The sequence below is a fragment of the Dipodomys spectabilis genome, unplaced genomic scaffold, assembly GCF_019054845.1.
Source record: "Dipodomys spectabilis isolate Male_0828 unplaced genomic scaffold, ASM1905484v1 ptg000032l, whole genome shotgun sequence".
Lineage (NCBI taxonomy): Eukaryota > Metazoa > Chordata > Mammalia > Rodentia > Heteromyidae > Dipodomys > Dipodomys spectabilis.
In genome coordinates, this window is record NW_024870709.1 from 18,411,918 (window position 1) to 18,434,359 (window position 22,442).

The 22,442-nt window shown below is 36.4% G+C and overlaps 1 protein-coding gene across 1 annotated transcript; it reads left to right on the top strand.

The window, feature by feature from the left end:
• The first annotated feature begins 1,524 nt into the window (after positions 1-1,524).
• On the top strand, positions 1,525-22,130 carry Chmp2b (charged multivesicular body protein 2B). The gene is made up of 6 exons (XM_042676965.1): positions 1,525-1,778; positions 13,470-13,561; positions 15,246-15,440; positions 17,051-17,153; positions 20,997-21,103; positions 21,296-22,130. Exons 1-6 carry the CDS (start codon positions 1,745-1,747, stop codon positions 21,404-21,406), a joined length of 642 nt encoding a protein of 213 aa, XP_042532899.1. The 5' UTR covers positions 1,525-1,744; the 3' UTR covers positions 21,407-22,130.
• Positions 22,131-22,442: the final 312 nt, after the last annotated feature.

Here is a 22,442-nt window from a genome sequence, read left to right on the forward strand (position 1 = left end):
TTTTTTTTTTTTTTTTGACATAGAGTTTATTCCAAGAAAGGGCAAGGCTTGGATGAAAACAGTCTCTTCTGTTACATTTCCCCCTAATATCTCCTGACTTCACCTCATCATCATGTCCAAAAAAACTCCAGAAGGGACATTGTTTACCTGTGTGTTATTGACATTTGAGAAAGTTTAGTTCAACAAGCTCTTTGCTAAATTGTACCACCACCATCAACAGCAGCAGGAGCAACTGCAGCAGCAGCAGCAGCAAGAACCCTGGTGGATTTCAGGCTTTGAGATCTCATAAGGAGGAACAAAACATGGAATGCAAGACTGAGTCATGATTTTGAGACATGATCCATAAATCCAAAAGTGAATGCTAATGTTAACGTTATTGCAGTGTCTACCACATCAGAAGTTATATCTTGTGAAACATACGATTATTACTATGATTTAGTGCTGGGTCTGCCACATAAGTGCTCCCTACCACTAAATAAGCTACACCTCCCACCCATCCCCTCCCCCCAAAAATCTTTTATTATAGTTCCGTGGAAGGCAATTTAGCCAAACAATAGACTAGGAGAAATGTATTTGCAAAGGAAAATTAAGATTCTAAGTGGTGAAATGATATATGAATTGTGTATGTACAAACATGGGCATACAAGGTTGCATTTTTCCAGTCATTTTACACATCCAAGGATTTCTTAAATAATTCATTGTACTTTCCCTTTAACATCTATTTTTTTTTTCCTTATCAGACACCAACATACAGTTGTGTAGCATTCTAATCGGTCCGTGGCAGAGCCATGAATCTTCCTTGAACGGTCACAAGAAATCCAGAACTAGAGCCGGAGACATTTAAACGAGCAGGTAGACAAATAAGTGTGGGGTTTTATTCAGGATGCCAGCCAAGATCATTAAAGAAAAATGTGCTGCAATGAGAAACTTTCCTGTCTTTGCTGTGCTCAGCCAGCAGATCTGGACCCCAGCTCCGCAGGATCCCGACCCCCACCCCTCACCCCCCCCACCCCCCGCCCCGACCCCGAGGCGCGGCGTGGGGGGACGGGGAGCGGTGTCACCCAAGGCTGTGCGGAGAAATGGCTCAGCCACACGTCCGCGCGGTGAAGGGCGCGACCCCTCAGGTCTGGCACCCCCCGATCTTGCATGTGTTGGCGTGGGAAGGCACCAGTGCGGCCAGCAGCCGGCCTCGATCCCCTGACAGAGGGCTCAGGTGGTTCCTGGAGGACACACACTTTTTTCCCCGGAGACCCTGGGGAGCCCTATTTCTAACTTGTCACAATGCTAGCGCTCTTAACAAGGCCACCTCTATGTCAGCATCAGCCCAAGCAGAGAAGCCCGGGTGTCTGCTTCGTCCCCGGCGCGGTCTAGCCCGGGTCTCCCTCCCAACCACAGTGACCCCTCCCCGGAGAGAGGAAGGTCGGGCAGCCGTTGACATGAGGGCAGCGCCGGTGGCTTCAGGAAGCGCATTGCGCAGGCGCGCGCGCCGCACTGCGCAGGCGCGGCCCAGAAGTGACTTCTCCAAAAAGTGTCTTAGTTCGCAGTCACCTGAGCTCGGGGGAGGGCGGCGACGCGGCTGCGGATAATCAGCGCCCTCCGTGGGTTTCCTGCTCGGCGGCGACGGCGTCCCCTTCCTCCTGCGCGTCCACGCCTCCCGCCCCAGCCTCCCAGCGGGCCTGTCCTTTCCCTCCGGTCCCGTCCCAGTCTCGGGCCGAGCCGGGCCCTCCAGGCGCGGTCCCTGACCATGGCGTCCCTCTTCAAGAAGAAAACGGTGGACGGTGAGTTCCAGGCCGACTTCCCCCACTCTCCGAGGAGTGTGCCGGGGGCTCCGGCTGCGGTTCTGACTGCGGCCCCGGGGGGGGGGGCGGGGCCGGGTGAGAGGCCCCACAGGTGACCGCCGGGCTGCGTCACTCCGCGTCCCCGGCCTCCCCGCCCCGCCCCACCCCAGCCTCACCTGCACAGGTCTGGCTGCTCCCCTCTGACAACGCCGCCCTCACCCTCGTTCCCACCCCCTCTTTACGACCGGGATCCGAGGCGTCTGGAGGAGGCCCTTGAGTGTCTTTAAGACTTGGAGATTGATGACTGGCTTTACTGGCTTCCCTGTGTGTGGAGAGAGGCTCCACTCCCAGCCATCGCCAGAGACCTTACGAGGAGAACTTGAGTATAGGCTCCTGTCCCTTTAAAAACGCTCCATCAGTACACCTGTGAAGCACGTTTCTTGATGGACTCCAGTATGAAATTATAAGAATTCCCAAAGAGGTGCCTAGGCTTAGCTTTCATTATGGTTATTTTCTCCCTTAGGATGGTCTTTGGCAATGTAAGGGATGTATGTACTAGTGACATTGGAGGTTTACATTTTAAAGACCTTTGCACTGTTTCAGACTTTGAGCTCAATGTCATTTTGTGTGTGTGAGAGAGAGACAGTAAATGTACTGGCATGCATGAGTTTGGAGGTACTCATATGCAGTGCATGGACATATTTAGACATGAGTGCTGTCAGGTAATAAATTCATTCAAGTTATTATTTTTAAAAAAGCTGTCACATTACATGTTGAGTCTAGGTTGTTGCTGGATCAATCAAAGAATCACTTCTTTGTAAGTGTCCAACCCTGCTGCATAAAGAGTACTAGAGCTAGACAGTGATTGGTACAAACACTACTGAGTCCTGACTTGGGGATAACTCCTTCCATCCTTTGTGTGGATTGTTCCAAGGCCAGCAAAATTATTTGGGGGAAGATAACAAAGACATCATCTACCCAGCCTCTCTGTCCTTCATCTCAACACACAGTGCTATATTACCCCTGACTTACAAACAAAGCATATTTTTTGCTTCTTTACATTAATTGAAAATAATTGTTTTCAGTTTCTTTTGACTTTTTATTAAATGAGACATACCATTTACAATGCTTAGCATAGCTACTTAATATGTGATATGATTATGTGACTTGGATTTCATATATGTTAATCATGAGAATGACGTTTAGTCAGGTTTTTTTTCAATGCTTTCTGTACCAGTATAGTGATTTCTAGTTATTGCACCAGAGGGAAGAAAAGATTTATTTACTTATTGCTCGAGTTTTGTGTAGTGAAATTTAAACCAAGTACAGCAACAACAAATTCACTTGTATGTGGCATCTAAAAAAATAAAATCTAAACTGGCTGGGGATTGAGCGACTGGGGAACAGGCATAATAGGGATGAAAAGATAAATTTCAAAGGATACAAAATTCTAGATAGAGGAATGATTTTCTAAGGTCTTTCCACAGGCACAAAAAAATCTTTCTTGATTAGTTTTAGTGACTTTACTAGACAGTAGAAAAGCCATTCCATCTCTCTTAGTTTGATGTTACAAGTTAACTTTTAACAGTAAAACCCAAACATTCCTGATTTTAATTGTTTAGTAACTGTCACCTGTTTTCAAACCTGTGTCTCAGTCCTGCGCTTCCTGGTGCTTTTGGCACTCTAGTGACTATTGTATTGTAGTGCTGAGGAGAGGAAAATAGGCAATGATGCTGGGTAATGAGGGTGAGTTTAGGCCTAATAAGACATAATGTTTTTAGTAGACTTTTTTTTTTGGGGGGGGGAGGAAGGTCCAAAGGATTTTTGCTAGGGATTTTGCCACTAATTAAAGATTTCACTTTGAAATTTCTGAATGTAAATTGGGCCAGTATACTCCTTGACAACTACCAAGCTATATATTTGATGTTTCCTTAAATTACCATGTCAGTTCAAATAATTTACTCATTTCTTAATTGTAGATCTATATTTTCATCATATTAATAGAGCCTTACTGAAGTCTTTATGCTTTGTTTTATGAAAAGGAAGGTTTTTTTCTTGTTTTGTTTTAAAAAATGACAATACTATTCCTAGCAGTAATGAGGCTATATATCATGAAATTTAATGAAGTTTTATATGTTTCTCTTCTATCTTTGGGCACATTGATTATTGATCATAAGATCTTTTACTATGTGTTGACTTCTTTTTTAAAGAAACAAATAATGAAATTCTGATACGTATAGAAAACATGTAGCTGCTTATGGATCTGGGGAACAATTGACTCTTTTTGTCTCTGGATTGGCTGGAAGAATTATATACTGTATCACTAAAGACTACTACATATGTAAATTAAAAAGAAAGATGACATTATAGTACTTATTACTACTCAGAGTTATGTTTAATTCATTTTAGACACAAATATGATCCAAGTCTCCTCAGTGTATACTTTGTTATAGAAATTAATGAGAGGTGTATCTCAATGCCATTGAAGAGAAGAATTTTTTGCAATTTGAAATTAAAATTGAGTATGCCCTTTTCTTTTTACTGATGTGTGTGTGGTATATCCTGTTTATCTACAGTATTCTTTTTCTCCTGGTATGCAAATAGTGACCTATTTATAGAGGTTAATTATGAACTTGTAAATCAGCATATCATTAAGACTTGTCATAAATGGGCAGCTATCCAGACTTTCAAACAGTGAAGTTCAGGGGTTGGATATGAACTGCCTAGCATGTCTACTGGAGGCATTTGGGATTGCAGATGTGTTACCCATGCCTGGGTAAAAGTGAAGACTTCAAACACTGTATAATTTTTTATTTGTGTCCTCAATAAAGACAAATCTTCTGGTACTGTGCAAAGAATTTTTACTGCTGTATCATTTCCAAATAAGTCTATGAGCTAAGCAGTATTATTGTCCCCATCTTAGAGATGAGGAAACAAAGGAAAGGTAGTAAGCAAGTTTCCCAAGATCACAAGGCGCAGAGCGAGGACCTCATGTTTTTAAGTGTTATCATTCTTTTCTAACCCAGTTTAGTGTGATAATCTTTATAAATTCATGAAACTCTCAATGCATTGTTTGACTTGTGTCTATAGATCAGACATGTTTCTCTTGGAATTAGTAGTAGAACTTTAATTTCCATAGTGGAAATTACCTCATTTTTCTGACCTTCCTGGACCCTGGTTTTTTCCATGGTCTAATTCCTTTCTGATCTTCATCTAAACCTCTTGAAGAACTAGAAATATATATTCTCCTTCTTACTACCTTGTTATCCTTTTCCCCCAATGCTTAAGCAGTTTGCTTTCATGTCATATGATGAGATGTTGTACTGAATTCTAAATCATCATATCAAATGGCCATTTTTAATGATTGCCTCTCTGGCCTATGTTTTGAATTTGATCCTTATGGTAAAAAAAAAAAAAAAAAATTAAAAAGGGGCTGGGAAGGTGGCTCAGTGGTAGAGCGCTTGCCTTGCATGCATGAGGCCCTGGGTTCGATTCCTCAGCACCACATAAGCAAAAAAAAAAAAAAAGGGCTGGAAGTGGTGCTGTGGCTCAAGTGGTAGAGCACTAGCCTTGAGCTGAAGAACTGAGGGACAGCGCCCAGGCCCAGAGTTCAGGCCCCACGACCGGACCCCCCCAAAAAAAAATTAAAAAAAATAGATCTCCTTTCTAGCAAGGTGCCATCCTAGCTATTCAGGAGGCTGAGATCTGAGGATCCCAGTTCAAAACCAGTACGTGCAGGAAAGTCCATGAAACTCTTATTTCCAGTTTAACCACCAGAAAACCAGAAGTGGCACTGTGGCTCAAGTGGTTGAGCACTCACGTTGAGCTGAAGAGCTCAGGGACAGCGCCTAGGCCCAGAGTTCAAGCCCTACAACAACAACAACAAAAAATTCTCTCCTGGCCACTCCTTTTCAACTTTTTTTTTTCCTCTCTTGTTTTTATAGACGAAGTTCGTGTTTTGTTGGGGGGGTGGTTCATCTTGGGATATCACTGTTTTAACTGTTATGTTATTTCCCTAAATGATCTAGTATCTCTCTTCAGTTATAATTGAAGTGCTAATATATGTCAGATTTGTATCTCTACTGGTATTTTTGGTAGTGTTATATGTTCTATATATCCAGTATCTCAAATTTGAGATCCAAAACAAAATGCATTATCTTTTTAAAAATTATTTATTTTTCAGTGTTTTATTCTTCAAGTGTTGATGGTACTTGAATTTTCCCCACTACCTTCAATTAGTTATTAAGGCAATTATTACCAAATCCTTCCTTTCTTTGTCTCTTAAATATTTGTCACATATGATATTGTATGTACTTTTAACTCTTTGCTCTAATTCAGATCTTACTTCACATTGACTGCTCTATTGACTTCTTTTCTTTTCCTGTAGCTTCACAATGGCAAATCCTTCTTCTAGACATAAAGCAGTCAGTATAATCTGAAATGAAATCTAATTTTACTGCTTGCTCCTCAATGTAAACCTCTTTATTGAGTCTCTTGTCGTGCATGGTTCTCCTTTGATTGTTGCCTCTTTGTCTAGCCATGTCTGGACATTTTACTGTTCTGCAGTGATGTTCCACTATTCATCAATATACTGTGTGTCATACCTTTTCTCATCCTGACATATTTGCTTATAATGCCTTCTGACTAGAATTCACTTTTTTTTTAACTTCCTCTAAGTAACCTGAACTTTATAGTACTTTTTCCTTCTCAAGGAAGTATTTGATGCCAACTAAATTGCGTTAAGTATTGCTGTTATTTAGCATCTGCTTTCTAACTTGCATTAACTGGAATCACAGGAAATTCATAAGTAATTAGGAAGTTGGCTTATGCTAATTCTACTCACTTCTACATTCTGTATTGAGTTCAGAATCCATATGAAAATTTGGTAGTTACCAATTTAGAAACCATAGCCATAAAGTAATAGCATTTACTATCCTAAAATAGTTGTTTTTCAGTATCTAGGACTTACTAAAATCTATACTGTTCAACTGATTGACACCCACTGAGAGCCTTCATAAAAGTTTAGAGATAATTTGAAGACCTTGAACAGGAAAGAAATAAGGCTTCTTTGGTTTTTGCCTCATTAGGATGATATCTATATATGCTAGTTGTCAGGATTCAGAGTGCTAAGCAGTATAACTAAATTGGATTATATTTCTGGTCAAGACTTATCAGTGATGCCATATTTCTGATATGTTAAGAGGAAATAAAAGTATCATTTATATAAACAATCCTCTTCACAAACATTTCTCCTTTTGCCAGAATAAAATAGAACATGTTCTTGGAGGCAGATTTACAGTATACAGATCTTCCCCAGAATATTGTGTGTCTTTAGTGCTTATTATCTAAATATTTTAAATTCCTGTTTTACTACCTGTTTGCTTCTACATTCTTGACACACCAAAGAAAAGTAATGTAATGTGGATTCTGGAGCATAGTGTACTCCTGAGAGCATTTTTTTGTGTGTGTGTGGCAAAATTTTCCATACTTTTAGAAGAGATATGTCTATGGGAATGTTTATTTCCTGTATATTTCTCCATCCTCCTCATGATACCCAACACTAGCTGAGACCAAAGATTTGTGACATATTCCCATCTCATAACCTTTCTTCAGCTCTTCCAAAAACATTATTTTAATACCAGTTGATTAGAATTCCTCAGGGCTTAAATAACTTTTGAGATCTATGAGAGAAGGAAAAATTTTTTTTTTCCTTTTCTGCTACCATAGTCTTGACTCTCCCATTTTCTCTTTAACATCCCATTTCTGTTTTATAGGCAAGGCCTGCCCTTGTTCAAGCTCAGTTTTTCTGCTTTTTTCGTTAGTAAAGTACTAGGTTTTGTTGTAACATTTTCATACAGACATAATATGTATATTGGTCATGTTCATTGTCCTTCACTATCCTAGCTTATCTCCTCCCAAGCTCCTTTATAAGTTTTTGAGTTCCTATTGGCATGATCTTTTACTGTCCTGTTTCCCCTAAATGTTTTTGTTGTTTTTTTTTTTATTTACCAAGTATTATTTAAATACTGTCCTCTGAGTTTTCTTTATTCCATTTCTACAATCCAATAAATTGGTTTATATACCAAATTTCCATTCTGTCTCACTCTCTTACACTCACTTTTTGAGTAAATTAGATTTGTACAGCCTGCTTGTTTTCATTACTACCCTTTAATGTCTCTTAGGCTCTGAGTTTTAAAACATAAGTTTACAGCATTTTTGTTCAGTTCTAACTGCAGTCTACCCAGGAAGTGAGTAGGTTCCCACATAACCAGGATAGCTTTCTACTTTATTGTCCCTTGGTGAGTTCCATCATCTCTAATTAGCTGAAGTCAAACTCTCATGGCTTTCTGTCCATAGTTATAATTAAAGTTGGTTACTGGGTTCTGGTGGTTGACTCATACCTGTAATCCTACCTATTCAGGAGGCTGAGATCTGAGAATGGCGGTTTGAAGCCAACCCAAACAAGAAAGTCCCTGAGACTCTTAGCTCCAATAAACTACTCAGAAAAAGCTGGAAGTGGTGTGTTCCAAGTGGTAGAACACTAGTCTTGAGCAAAAGAGACTCAGAGACAGTGCCCAGGCCCTGAGTTCAAACCCCAGGACCAGGAAAAATAAAGCCTCCCCCCCCCAAAAAAAAGGTTGGTTTAATGCTCATACCAGTGCCAATGTATTCAGTATTCCTACTGATAGCAGCTACTGCAGTTTGCAGGGTGGAGGAACATTTTGTTTCTGCTTACATGTGATAGAGTACGATAACTGGGAGCAATGAAATTGTATAAAATTATTTTTTCCACAGAAATGCACTTAAAACTAGAAAAGATGTTTTGTTAGATGAAGAAATCCCTCATGACCTGATAGCCAGATGCAGAATGCAGTACATGAAGAGAGGAAGCTGTGGTGTGAAGTGTCTCCTGAGCGTTCCTGATCTGTCATTTTAAGCAGACCACCTCCTTCCCCGAAAAAGGTGCTTCAAGTTGTATTCCTCAGAAATCATCAGATATTCATATTTGCAGTTGATAATTCCTTTTTACTTTCATCCTTAAATTTGCAAATTATATGCAAATTTAGAGGATTTAGGGAAGCAAACCACAATTCAAGTTGGGACTTGGCCCACTAATTCCAGTAGAGCTTTCTAGGGAGCTGGGCTAGACCACCTGAGAGACCTTTTTTGTTTAGTTGTTTTTGTTTGTTTGTTTTGACATACCCTATACCCTCAATAAGTTAAAGAAGGCTATATCTTTTGAGGACCAAAGCCTAAGTTGGCCTGCATTTCGTTCATGAAAAGAGCCCGAACAATTTAAAGAGGCATTTTAATGCCTCACAGTAAGCTGGCCTCGGGGCCTTCTGCAAGTGTTGGTGATGGGTTGGCAAGACCACCAGACCCTTTTTTTTTTTTTGGGGGGGGGTCCAGTCGTGGGGCCTGAACTCTGGGCCTGGGCGCTGTCCCTCAGCTCTTCAGCTCAAGGCTAGTGCTCTACCACTTGAGCCACAGCACCACTTCCAGCTTTTTTTTTTTTTCTGCTTATGTGGTGCTGAGGAAGCAAACCCAGGGCCTCAAGCATGCAAGGCAAGCGCTCTACCACTGAGCCATCTTCCCAGCCAAAGACCGTCTTTTTTAACTCACCAAATACTCACATCCATCCACATTTGAGAGTTTTACAATTTTGAAAGCTTTCTTTTGTTGTTGTTGTTGTTTTATTTCATGGTGTGCTGCAACTCGCTGCTAATGGGGACAAGGCAGTAATGGAGACTGGACCATGGAATTGAGGTTTGGGGTACCAGGGGACCTTTTGTCAGCTTTAGATCCCAAGGTTCCATTCATCAGGGTTTTTTTTATTGGTTTCATATAGAACAGTATGTGTAGAGAGTAAGGTATAAGCATCAACATGTGAGGATATTTTTGTATACAGGTGGTAGATGACATCCTCATCTTGGGAACTAGAGCTAAACAGTAAACAGATTGCAATTTGCATAAAATCCTTAGTCTACCCCCAGGCTCCCAGGAAGTTTAAAGTCAAATTAACTCATACTAGGTTAGAAATCTGAATTCCTGAAGCCAGAACTGATTTACCTTTCCAGGAAATTCTCAGCAGTCTGTGAGTCTTTATTCCAAACACAGCCCTGCAGACTCCCAATCCTTTGGGGTCTCACAGCTCTGCTTTTCATGCTGTCAGTAGGGTGCTATCTCACGTGTTCTCTGACTTCAGACACATCCCCAACATAGCTTTCTACTAGTTATTTTGAAAATGCAGTCTCTAGAAGTTTCTTTCCTGGCTGATTTCAAATCCAAATCCCCTGGATCTCAGCCTTCTGAGTAGCAAGGATTATAGTATGAGCTACTGGTGCTCAATCAGGTATTTTTTATTATATGTATTCCTCGCTTTAGAACACCTTGTAGTCTTGGAAGGAAAACAGATCTACTAAAAAGTAAATGAAATGGAAAATAAACTTTTCCTTGAAAGTGTTCAACCGTTTTGTGTTTTTTTTTTTTGAATTATCTGAACCAAATAATTAAATGTGGGTTCATCACAGGGATTGCTTAAGAAAAATTAAACTGTAATTTGTGAGTTTTATTGCTATTTCTATTGTTTATGTGAAAAGCTGTTTTACTGTCATTTCCTACTTACCATAATATGGTTTAAAGTGTTATGATTATGTTTTAGTATGTAACATTACATGCTCAGAGTTTATAGCTTAGAGCTGTTTAAATATTAATAGGTCCATTAACAACTATGAGGCTGTGGAATATGCAGTAATTAATTTTCTTTATTTTTCCTCCTTTGTTATACAGGACAGTTAACGTATACATAATAACATACAATTAAGAAAATGAAATAAAAATGTTTTTGATTAAATTTTATGTTTGATTTGGCCATCATCTATATTTTTAATAAACATGGGTTTTTTTAGTCTAGCCTGATTCTTAGATACCAACTGGGTATCCCAAAATATATCTTAATTATGAAGCTAATTATACAGCGCATGAGTAGACATTTCGCTCAGCCTCATGGATTATCTCGCTTCAGATGCCAGTCATATGTCCTAGCTTGACACACATGCGTCTTTCTAACCAGGTGTTCCTAAGCTCATTTTTGAAGGTGGGCACTGTAAGATATATTAAATAGGTAGGTTTCATTACATAGCCGATGAAGAGGACACCACACAGTATTCAAGCAGGAAAAGAAGTTTATTTACAGAACTGCCCACACCATACATGGTGGAGAAGCATGGCCAAGGAGACACCCCCCCATCCCCCTCACCAGGACTTACCTAGGCCGGGGACAGGAAGAGGTGTAGTCAGGTGAGGGAAAGGTGTGGCCCCACTGGATCTGGAAGTGATCTCATGGCCTTGGACTCTCCTATGGTCAGATGGGAGGCACTACCAGAGGTGGCCCAGGATGTGATCTAGCTGGAGGGGGAGATGATTGCTTCCAGGTGTGCCAGTTACCTTGGTTAACACAGATACTGGGTGGAAACTTAGCCAAGAGGTAAGAAGACCTTACAGACAGCTTACTGGGAAAGCTCTCAGAACTCAGGATAGTGCTTCCCTGTCCTCCTTTAATTGCTGGTCTATTGTGAAGAATATCACACAAGGACAGTGAATGGAAGAGATACTTAGGTGGAGGAGGTGGCACACTGTTCCCAGCACAAGAATGTAGTGACCAGTTGGGAAGCTCTGAATTTCTTTCGTGAGGAGCTTTTCTAACCCAATGTCTAGAATCTCCCACATCTAATTTCTGAGAATGGAATAGGCTGAGGATTAAATATTTGGACATTTTGTTGTCCAGCTCCATCCTTAAGCACGAGTAGTAGAAATATTAGAGTGCACGTTACAATTCTTTTTCTTTATTTTCTATGTTTACTTGTTTTTTGTTGTGGGTACTTGGACTTGAACACAGAGCTTTGTGCTCTTAGCTTTTTCTGTTCACTAGTGGCACACTCACACTTGAGGAATGCCTCCTAGCTTTTTGCTAGTTATTTAGGGATAAAAATCTCTCACAGACAGGCTTTTTAGGTAGAATCTGAACCTTGATTCTCAGATTTCAGCCTCCTGAGTCATTAGGATATAGGTATAAGCCACTAGCATCTGGCTATAAATTTATTTTTAACTGATACATAAACATAAAATTTACATGTAATTAATAATTGAAGTACATAATTTAAGGGTACAGATGTGAGGGGGAAAATAGGGGAGAACTATGGAAAGGGTGGCATTGATTAGGTGCATTTTATTTTTAATCTGATGGAACTATAGCCTTTTTGTACAACCTTTTAATTAAAAACTACGTGGAATAATAGAGTACTATATCACATTTTGATATATGTATGCACTGTGTAATGTTAAAATGAGTTTAAATTTGCCTGACTTCTCAAATATATTTCATTTCTTCATGGTGTAGACTTTCAGAATCCTCTTTAAAAAAAAACTTTTTGAAATATATGTGAAGTCATCTTACTGTGGGAAAGAAATACTGAACTTTTTGCTACTATTTAACTAATTTAGTATACATGATCAGACCTTTCTACTTTTCTCCTATATTTCCTCAGCTCTGGTAAATATATTACTTTCAATTGTTATGAAAACAACTTTTTTAGATTCTATATGCAAGTCATATCATGAATACTTGTCTTTCTGTGTCTGGTTTATTTCACTTATTGACCTCTGGTTCCATTCATGTGGTCATAAATGATAGGATTTTATTCTTTTATATAACTGAAGAGCATTCCATTGTGTATATAGACTGCATTCTCTTTACCTATCAATTGATAGAGATGGTTTCTATTTCTTAGTTGTTGTGAACAGGTTACATTGAATATGGTAGTAAGATGTCTCTTGGATATACTGGTTTCATTTCCTTTGGTGTTAACTTTCTCAATGCTCAATTTTGTTATATATAAAATAAAAAAATATTCAATTCCATTGTATCACATGTATATTATATGTAGAGCACTTAAAATCTTTCCAATAAGAGACTAATAACAAAAGTTAAAATTTGCATATTTATTTACTAAATAATGTAGTAATTACTAATGTCTGTTATAGTCTATCAAGCCTTGAGCAATCAAGTTTTCAATAAGGATTATAAAGATTCCAAATGAATTACACAAAATCAAGACACATTAAGAATGAGTTGACAATTAGAATATATCAAAGCATTTTGAATGTTATTACTCCTTAAAACAAACTATTTTCTGAATAGGAAACATTAGGCTTAGAGTATTACCTAACTTTTCCAAGATAAAATTATATAGTAATCAAGTGGCAGAGTGTAATAAAATCCACATCTGCTTCATTTGGAAGATCTGTTGTTTTACTCTGCTATGACTTACTACAGCAGGCAAAAAAAAAAAAAAAAGATTTTTTTCAAATAGACATGTGCTTCTGAAATTCATATGCTACTGGAGTAAGATTATACATACTATATATATATATATATATATATATATATATATATACTGTATAATAATTCTCTAAGAGAATATTGTGATACAACATAAACTGGTGGTTAAGATTTAACTATAATATTTGCACTTATAATCCATGTTTTAGTATTTGACTATTAGAATATAAATTAGACTATTAGAATATAAATCAATGTTTCATTTTTGTTGTAGTTTCATAATCTAGTATATTTTATGGTATTGAAGAAAATTTTTCAGCCATAAATTTACATTTCTTTTGTTCTCTTAGATGTAATAAAGGAACAAAATCGAGAGTTACGAGGTACACAGAGGGCTATAGTCAGAGATCGAGCAGCTTTAGAGAAACAAGAAAAACAGCTGGTAAGTAGAACATTAAATTTCATTTTAACTTTTCAAGTAAATTTGAGTGTTGGAATAATTAGCTAACTAGGAAAAAGGCACATGGCAGGTGGTAAGTGACTTACTTGACTAGAAATGGCATTTAATTCTTTCCTGCCTTTTTTTTTTTTACCTTGTTGTGTTATCCTGCTGCCTTTTCCAAGAATTCTGAATATTCTGTTGATATAGAACCAAGTTATTCCTGAAATTCACAAAGCTATGACTGTCTAGGAAGAAATAATTTTCAAAACAGAACTATTTTCTTTTTGGATGGCCACAAAAATAAAATTCTTATGGAAAGCAAGAGAGGGTTATAAAAAATTACATTAACACTATATTTTAAAGATAGTGGCTATGACAATATTACTTTAATAGGCTGACTTAATTAATCTTTATATATTCTTTATGCAATGAATTTAAATTGGTCATACAACACATAGCAAATTTGCCGTGTATTTACTTTGCTTCAGACTCTTAGTTTCTACATAGATAATCTGCATTGTGAATGAATAAAGCTTTATGAATTTTTTTTTCAATTTTTAAACCAATTTTATCTTCTTTTTTCTAATATAAGCTAGAACCATACAATATTGGCTAGAAATAGTATGAACAGACATTCTTATCTTTTTGTTATCTTAGTATTTTTGTTGTTGTTATTGCAAAGGTGATGTACAGAAGGATTGCAGTTACATCCATTTCTTTTTGAACAGTGTCAGCCTTTTCCTCACTTTCTCCCAGATTTTCCCTCCTGACCATCCCCCGTCAAGTTGTATAGTTGACTTTCAACATAATGTCTAGTGAATATCATTGCTATATTTGTTCACCCTTTGCCCCATTGTTTCTATCCTCTCCCCTTACGCTCCCCCAAACAGATGAACTTACATAGGAAATGACAGGTATAGAAAACAAAACCTTTGACAAAGGAACAAAAACAATAGCAAAAAAAACCTCTTTCCATTTCTTGGAGTTCATTTCAATAAACATTATTTTATATGATCATATGCACACAGCTATTGAGCCATTGTGATCCTCTCCTAAGAATATCCTTCTTTGAAAATTGGTTTTTGAAATAGTGTCTAGTTGAGTTTGCCATTTTGTCTACACAGGCACTTTGTTTTGTTAATTGAGGTCTATCATACACCATTAGAGTAATGTAATTACCTGTATTATTAGCTTTAAATATGCTACCTCTCTATTTTCTTTGCTTTCCCTGTTTATGTCTGGATTGTCCTTTTAGTATTTTCTTCTGGGTTCTGTGTATATACTCCTTTGTAGACTTGCTTTGTATTCATGGGTGGGTGAGTGTACCAGTTCTTGTCTTTCCAAAAATGCGTTAATCATCGCTTTCAGTTATTCATTCCCTGGCTTTATGAAAGCATCTTTCCTCTTAAAGAAACAGGGAATTTTGTGCCTGTTGGATCTGTTCTTCTGAAATGATCATTGAAGACTACCTCAGTTTTATTTTTGTGTGTTTGTGTGTGTGTATGTGTGTGTGCACGCATGCATGCATATGTGAGCATGCTAGTTTTGAGCCTTGAACTCAGGGCCTTGTGCTCATACTTGACTTTCTTCCTTATGGAATGCCAACTCTACCACTGGCAGCATGCCTCCAGTCTATGAGGACTTCCTCCTCATGTTACTCACTTGTTTTTGTTTCCCCTCTTAGGAATTAGAAATTAAGAAGATGGCCAAGATTGGTAATAAAGAAGCTTGCAGGGTTCTAGCCAAGCAGCTTGTACATCTACGGAAACAGAAAACTAGAACTTTTGCTGTAAGTTCCAAAGTGACTTCTATGTCCACACAAACAAAAGTAATGAACTCCCAGATGAAGATGGCTGGAGCAATGTCTACCACAGCAAAGGTACATTGAATCCTGTATATTCACACATTTTTTAGTTTATTAAAGTGATATAAGTATTAGTATTTTAAAAAGGCAAAAGATTTAGGTGAATTTAAATGAATTATATGAAGAGAAATTAGTACTGATAGTTAATCTGGTATTAAAACACCTTCTGATGGTTGGGTAACTAGACTTGAAGGAGAGATTACTCATATTACTCATATATTTACTAATAGGTTAAGCAAAGATATCTGATACACTCCTGCTATTTAGAAGATACAGTATCTGAATTGGAATTCCTAGTTAAATTGTTATAAATGTGGTAAATCGGCCTAAATATTTCTTTAGATCCTCTTAGAGAAACTACAATGACTAACAGTAATACAATAAAGAGGAAAACCAGACCAGGTTTCAGCCTTCCTGTAGCTTACCATCCATTTATGGGAAGCCCATATAAGAAGCAGTGTGTGGTGTTACATTAGGAACTTGGCTTTGGTTCAGATCTTATTTCACTCAGCATCTGTAGGACCTTGAACCAAGTATTGAGCTTTTCTCTGCCTCCATTTTCCATATGTAAAAGGCTTAGAGCAGGGCCTTGCTTACAATATAAATGTATAGCCATAGCTACTCTGTTACCCTCATCAATATTGTTACTGGTATTATTTACAACAATAAAATAAGTTGCAATTTAAGTAATCAAATTTAAATCAATAACTAAATTTACAAGCTATATGTTCTAATTTGTTCTAATCAGATGTGCTAGGGACTACTCCCCTAAGAAACTGGTATATAAACTGAAAGCTGAAGTGTTACTAGTGAAAGCACTCTAGATTAGGGACTAGTTTATGTAAAGGCCCTGAAGCAGGAACTAGAACAACACATTTAACAAAATTAAAAAAGAAAAAGATCAGTGAGCCTAAAGGGCAGTGGTAACAAATTAGATTGTCTAATTTGGAAGGTTCCAGTGGCTGTCAGGCAAATTATAGAATTTGGCTATTAACTCTAGAGAGACACTGGGGAGTTTATTTGAAACCATTATGCTTTTTATATACCAAATTAACTATATAATACCTATGTGTGTATGTGTGTGTAATATCTCACACTGGCCATAGTAGACAAAAGTAGTGTAAACGTTTAAAGACTCTATATATATTTCTGCAAAACAATTTTTTATTGCTATTCACTATAGTTTTAAGTATACTAATAGTCCTATAGATGTGTGTTGGTATGTCCTCTAATCCTTTTTCATCTAAACATTAGATGCCAATAGTTAAATTTAAAATTCTTCTTAGCTTAGACATTATCTACTTGCAATATTAAAAAGTAAATTTATTTTTCCCATTTGAATAGCAATGAGTTTTATGTTCATAAATGGTTTTTACTGCACAGGTTTTTTGTCTACTGTCTGAAGAATTTTCCCACACTGGACTTGATTTTGTAGATGTTGAGCAGATGGTTTTTAAATGAATATTTCATGTTTTTCTAGAGTATTTAACACTCTGTGTTTTCTTATGACAAGATGCATATCTTTTTAAAGCCTATCTGTATTTAATGTATTCCCTCTAGACTTATTTCATAGCAAAATTTTCATAATTATGTAACTACCTGAATATTTTTTCATATATTTAAAGACAATGCAGGCAGTGAACAAGAAGATGGATCCACAGAAGACACTGCAGACAATGCAGAATTTCCAGAAGGAAAACATGAAAATGGAAATGACTGAAGAAATGAGTAAGTTTAAGAAGTTGTAATAAAATGTAGTTTACTCATCTTTGAATTAACCAACTTCATTTACTAGTGATTTTTTTATTCTTATCCTGAAGGCACAGAGATGAAATGAGAAATAATGGAACAGTTATTGATTATACATGCAAAATAACTTGTGCATAAAATAGCTCTTGCTTGTATAATTGTAAGCAGTTTCAGAGTCTTGTTGACTCTTACAAACTATAGAAAATCTATTGGTATTGGAAGTAGGGTGAATAGAGCTCTTTCTTTTGGTTTTTTCTCTCACAATAACATTTATAGTTAGTTTTCTTCTTTCTGCATTTATACTACCTACATGTTGTGGTTGAAAAATAGTGAATAAAATGAAATAGCACATAGAATTTATCTGTACACCACCTAGATCTTGCAACTCTTAATGTTATACATTTCTTTACTACATTTACTACATTTTTTCTTATTTATAAAAGTGACTCCATGTTACATGTACAATCATAATCTTATGTTAACTTTTCAAAAACATACAACATAACTAACATAAGCTCATGACATTGCATATTAACAATAAATGTTCTGAGCCATTCTTATTTCAACATTATGTAAATGATAACTTTTTTAGTCATTATAAAGAGCCTTAAGGGAAAAAAAACATTTTCAAAACTCAAGGAATGAACTATCAAACTAAACACTATGAAGGCACATATATTACTACATATACTACCTAGAAAGAAAAAAAAGTTTTTGCAATACTGTGTTTGAACTCAGGCCCTTGAACTTACTAGATAGACAGTACCACTTGAGTCATGTCCCTAGCACTTTTTGTGTTAGTTGTTTTTCAGTTAAGCTCTTCTGCCTTTTTTTTCTGGAGTGCACTTCAGACCCATTATCCTCCTACCTCCATCTCTCACATAGATGGAATTGCAGCATGTGTGGCCACACCTGCCCTTATTCTATAATGATTTAAAATATATTTATTTATTTATTACATTGTCTGGCTTCATAAATCTCCTTAGAATATTAACAGCTTTATAAGACTTTTGGCTTATTACTACCAAACTCTCCCCATAAAGATCACACAAATACATACTTTGTAAATAATGAATGAATGAACCCTTCATGGGATCCTAATTAATATCATTTATATTATTGTTTTGAAAAGGTATCTCTCTCATTGCTTTGTAAAAATGTAGGAATATGCCAGTTTACTTCTGCTTATCAGCTATCATTTCTAGCACTTGGGATATAAGAATAATAAATATTTAAAATGTTAGGGTTGCCATAGTCGTTATTGTGACTAATGAAAATACTAGAATAATTTCTAGCATTTTATTTCAGAGTATCTTTTTTTCTTCTAAAAATGTAGTGATAATATATACACTATCTTTGGGAATTCCAGAATCTGTATAGTTTCTATATGTCTTTATTTTGAAAAAATATGTTTTTTTCAAGACTCTTGAAACTCTGAAAAATTTTAAAGATTGATTTGTTTTGTTGTTTATATATGATTAGAGTATCTACCATGTTCATGTGGTTTCCACTGAATGGCACAAATGTGAACACATATTGACAGAATTGATTTTCCATTAAGCTGTAATGAAAAGTATCAGTCAGCCCTTAATCATATGGCTTTCATATTTTTCACAGTTGTTCCAATTTGCATTTTAGCAATTTGTAACCCAGTCTGAAAGAATAATTATTTTTATTTACTTTTTCAAAACTTGAACCTAAAGATAAATTTTAAACATAAATGACCATATTTTTTCCAGCAATATTGTTCAAAAAATTGCTCACATTCCTGTTTTGGAATTAGGATCTTTGGAAAATATTTATTATGTCTGGTTAGATCGGTTAAACTTGTCCTGAAAGCATTCTCCTCTTCTAATTCCTGATTGCATCTGTGTAGTTGTTCTCATCTGTTTCCATCTTTCATCCTCATTCATCTTTACAAGCTCTGACCTCTCTCATGACTTTATTGCATCCAGATCACATACTCTTGAATTCACTTTCGAAGCTTACCTCTGGAGTATGCTCATCAGATGCCCTCAGTGGTTTCCTGCTGATCATAGAGTCACAGACCATAACCATACATCAAAAAGTTTTTTGGTCAAGCCTTTTTATTTTACCATTGACAATACAAATACCAGAGTGGTAATATGACAAATGCCTTTTTCCCCCAAAGTTGCATGGACACTAAATGAAGTAATTATATGCCCTATTTCTTATCCAAAAGCTTTTTAGCCGTTTTCGTACCTAGTTTATTCTACTAAAGTAACAAAATCAATTTTTAAATCATGCTCATAACTATACTATACTATAACCAATATCAAACTTTGTAACTAATGTCAAAGGTGCATAGACAAAGCAGAGAGATGACTGGAACATGAATTGGGTTATGAACTGTTTGTAGAGCATTCATTCCCCAGATGGTCACCTACCTTATGTGCATTTTCCAGAGAGTCATGACTCATAAGCCCACAGATTGTTAGTTAACTATTGCAGTACCAAACCAGGAACATCCCATAGAAAGAGAATGTTTTGGCCTTTTACTAGGAGCCCAAATACCATCATGGACACGAGATCAGACTGGCTACATGCCCTGCATCTTCTGTCATTTCCTATGAAATTCATTCAGAGGAACTACTATTGTAAGCCATCTGCTTTTCTTTTCCTTTCTAGCTATTTCCCATTTACACACCTTGTATAAAAATCAAGTGGAATGACATACTCTTCCTGTGTGTGTCCTTTTTGCCTTGCCAGTCTCTCTCTCTATATATACCTGATGAAGTTAGATCTTGTAGTACTCTCATGTGGTCCTTCCAGCTGGATAAAACAGCTTACCTCTGAAACACTGCAAACATACATATATTTTTTAATTTTTTATTTTTTGTCAGTTGTGGGGCTTGAACTCTGGGCTTGGGCGCTGTCCCTGCGCTCTTCAGCTCAAGGCAAGTGCTCTACCACTTGAGCCACAGCACCACTTCTGGTTTTCTGGTGGTTAATTGGAGGTAAGAGTCTCATGGGCTTTCCTGCCCAGGCTGTCTTTGAACCATGATCCTCAGATCTCAGCCTCCTAGTAGCTAGGAGGATTATAGGCGTGAGCCACCAGCACCTGGCCTGCAAACAAATATATTTTCTTACTTCCCAAAATGTGTTATTTTCCCATTTTCTTCTCAAGAATAAACCACCCAATGACTTCATTTTTCTCCAGCTATTCTTTCATTTTGGGGACAATTTTTTAAAAAATATTTAATAGGATATTGAACAAGCATTATGTTTCCTATCTGTTGAGTATAAATTTAAGAAGCAAGAAGATAGGATTGTGGACATACAAAGTGTAAATTTTCTCCCAAATATTAAAGGAATATTTGATTTTTGCATATTTTTTCCTATTAGTTTTCTTAACTACTAGCTGAATGGATAGTTATTGAACTGATATTTTAAAACTTTAAGCCTATAGTCTTGAATATCACATACGTGTTATGTGATGTGATTTTTAAAAATTATTTTATTTTATTTTGGTTCTGAGATGAAATTCTGACTTTTCACTTACCGTTCTTTCCCTTCAGCATTACAAGTAGCATTTTTTAAAAGGAAATCAGAGTAGATTTATTCTGTTGTGTTATAGCTCGTGTTGTGATGAAATCATTCCAAATTTAGTGACTAAGAAATATACTTTCCAGTATGCTTCACTGATGTAGGAAGTTACTTTTATAGTTTACTCACTCATGTAAATTTGTCTTCTATAATGGTTAAAAATATGTGCATAATTTGACTGCCTTTTGAACTGTAAGTCTAACCTGAAATCTATTTAAAAGTAATGCGTTGCTTTATTTCTTTCTTTCCTCCAAGTAAATGACACGCTTGATGATATCTTTGATGGCTCTGATGATGAAGAAGAAAGCCAGGATATTGTGAATCAAGTTCTTGATGAAATTGGAATTGAAATTTCTGGAAAGGTATGAGTAACCACTTTGCTTAGATGAAAATAGTTTGTACCATTTTTGTCACAATTGCTTTTAATTTGTCCTTTCATGTTCTTTTCATGGCTTTATGCTTGTTTCACAAGTAAATTACTTTATAGTCCACTCTTTGTATCCTAGTCTAACTGGTTGCTAATGCACATTCTCTCACTTTTTGCTTCACAATAGATGGCCAAAGCTCCATCAGCTGCCCGAAGCTTACCATCTGCCTCCACTTCAAAATCTACAATCTCTGATGAAGAAATCGAAAGGCAACTTAAAGCTTTAGGTGTAGATTAGTCAAAAAGCCATAATATTTTCACTTACTTATTTAGTGTAAAGGAAAAACAGAGTGCTGATTCGCATTATTTTGTAAAAATGGAGACCAGGAGTGAACAGTTGGTTCCTCACCCATGGCTATTTTGAGTCTTTTGCCAAAGAATGACAATGATGCAAAAATGGGAACAGTTTGGATTTAATTAGAACTATTTAGGAGTGATGATATGTAAAAAGTTGACTCTTCCCTGCATGGCATAGAGTAATCATATTCATTACTTAGTGTCAGTTTATGTTCTAAATCTTTTTTTACATTGAATACAAAATTCATAGGCGCCAATTTAAAGAGACTCGTAAAAATATTCGAAGTATATCATTAATTCTGTATCTGTTGCTTGTCCTTTGTAAATGATTATGTGTTATGACAATAGGTGGTTCAGCTGCCAAATTATTTTTAAATGATCTAAAAGAAGAGAGCTATATAAACATCTGTCTTAAAAACTGTCAGAGATTTTCTTTTCTTTTGTTTCTTTTTCCTTTGGGAGAACATTCTAGTTGGTAAGTTTATTACCTTTCAAAATGTGCTTGGCACCTGCCTTAAATAATACAAACATATTGTGCACATCTTTAAATTATTTTAACGGGCAGAAAAGAAATACCTTATAAGCTAAAATTGAAGCTTCTTAAATTATCTAGGCTTTCTTGTAAAGCTTATAAAATGTGTTGAACACGATTAGTAAAAACAGACCAAAAAAACAAAGACAGAATCCCTGCATTGGTAATAATTTACTGAACTGAAACTGTATTTTTGGTCTTTCTTCCAAGAACTGAGATTTTTTTTTCATATGAGAGATAATAACAATGTAATTTTGAGTTGTATTAATGTACATCTTATTCTCTTTAAATTGCACCATTATTCTTAATTACTACTACTAATGACAATACTTGATGGAAATTTTTAAATAAACACCTTTTTTTTGCTAAATAAACTACAACTTTGTCAGAAATTACTGCTTAAATGTATATTACTGTATTAGCAACATTGTTGAAGGTAAAGTTG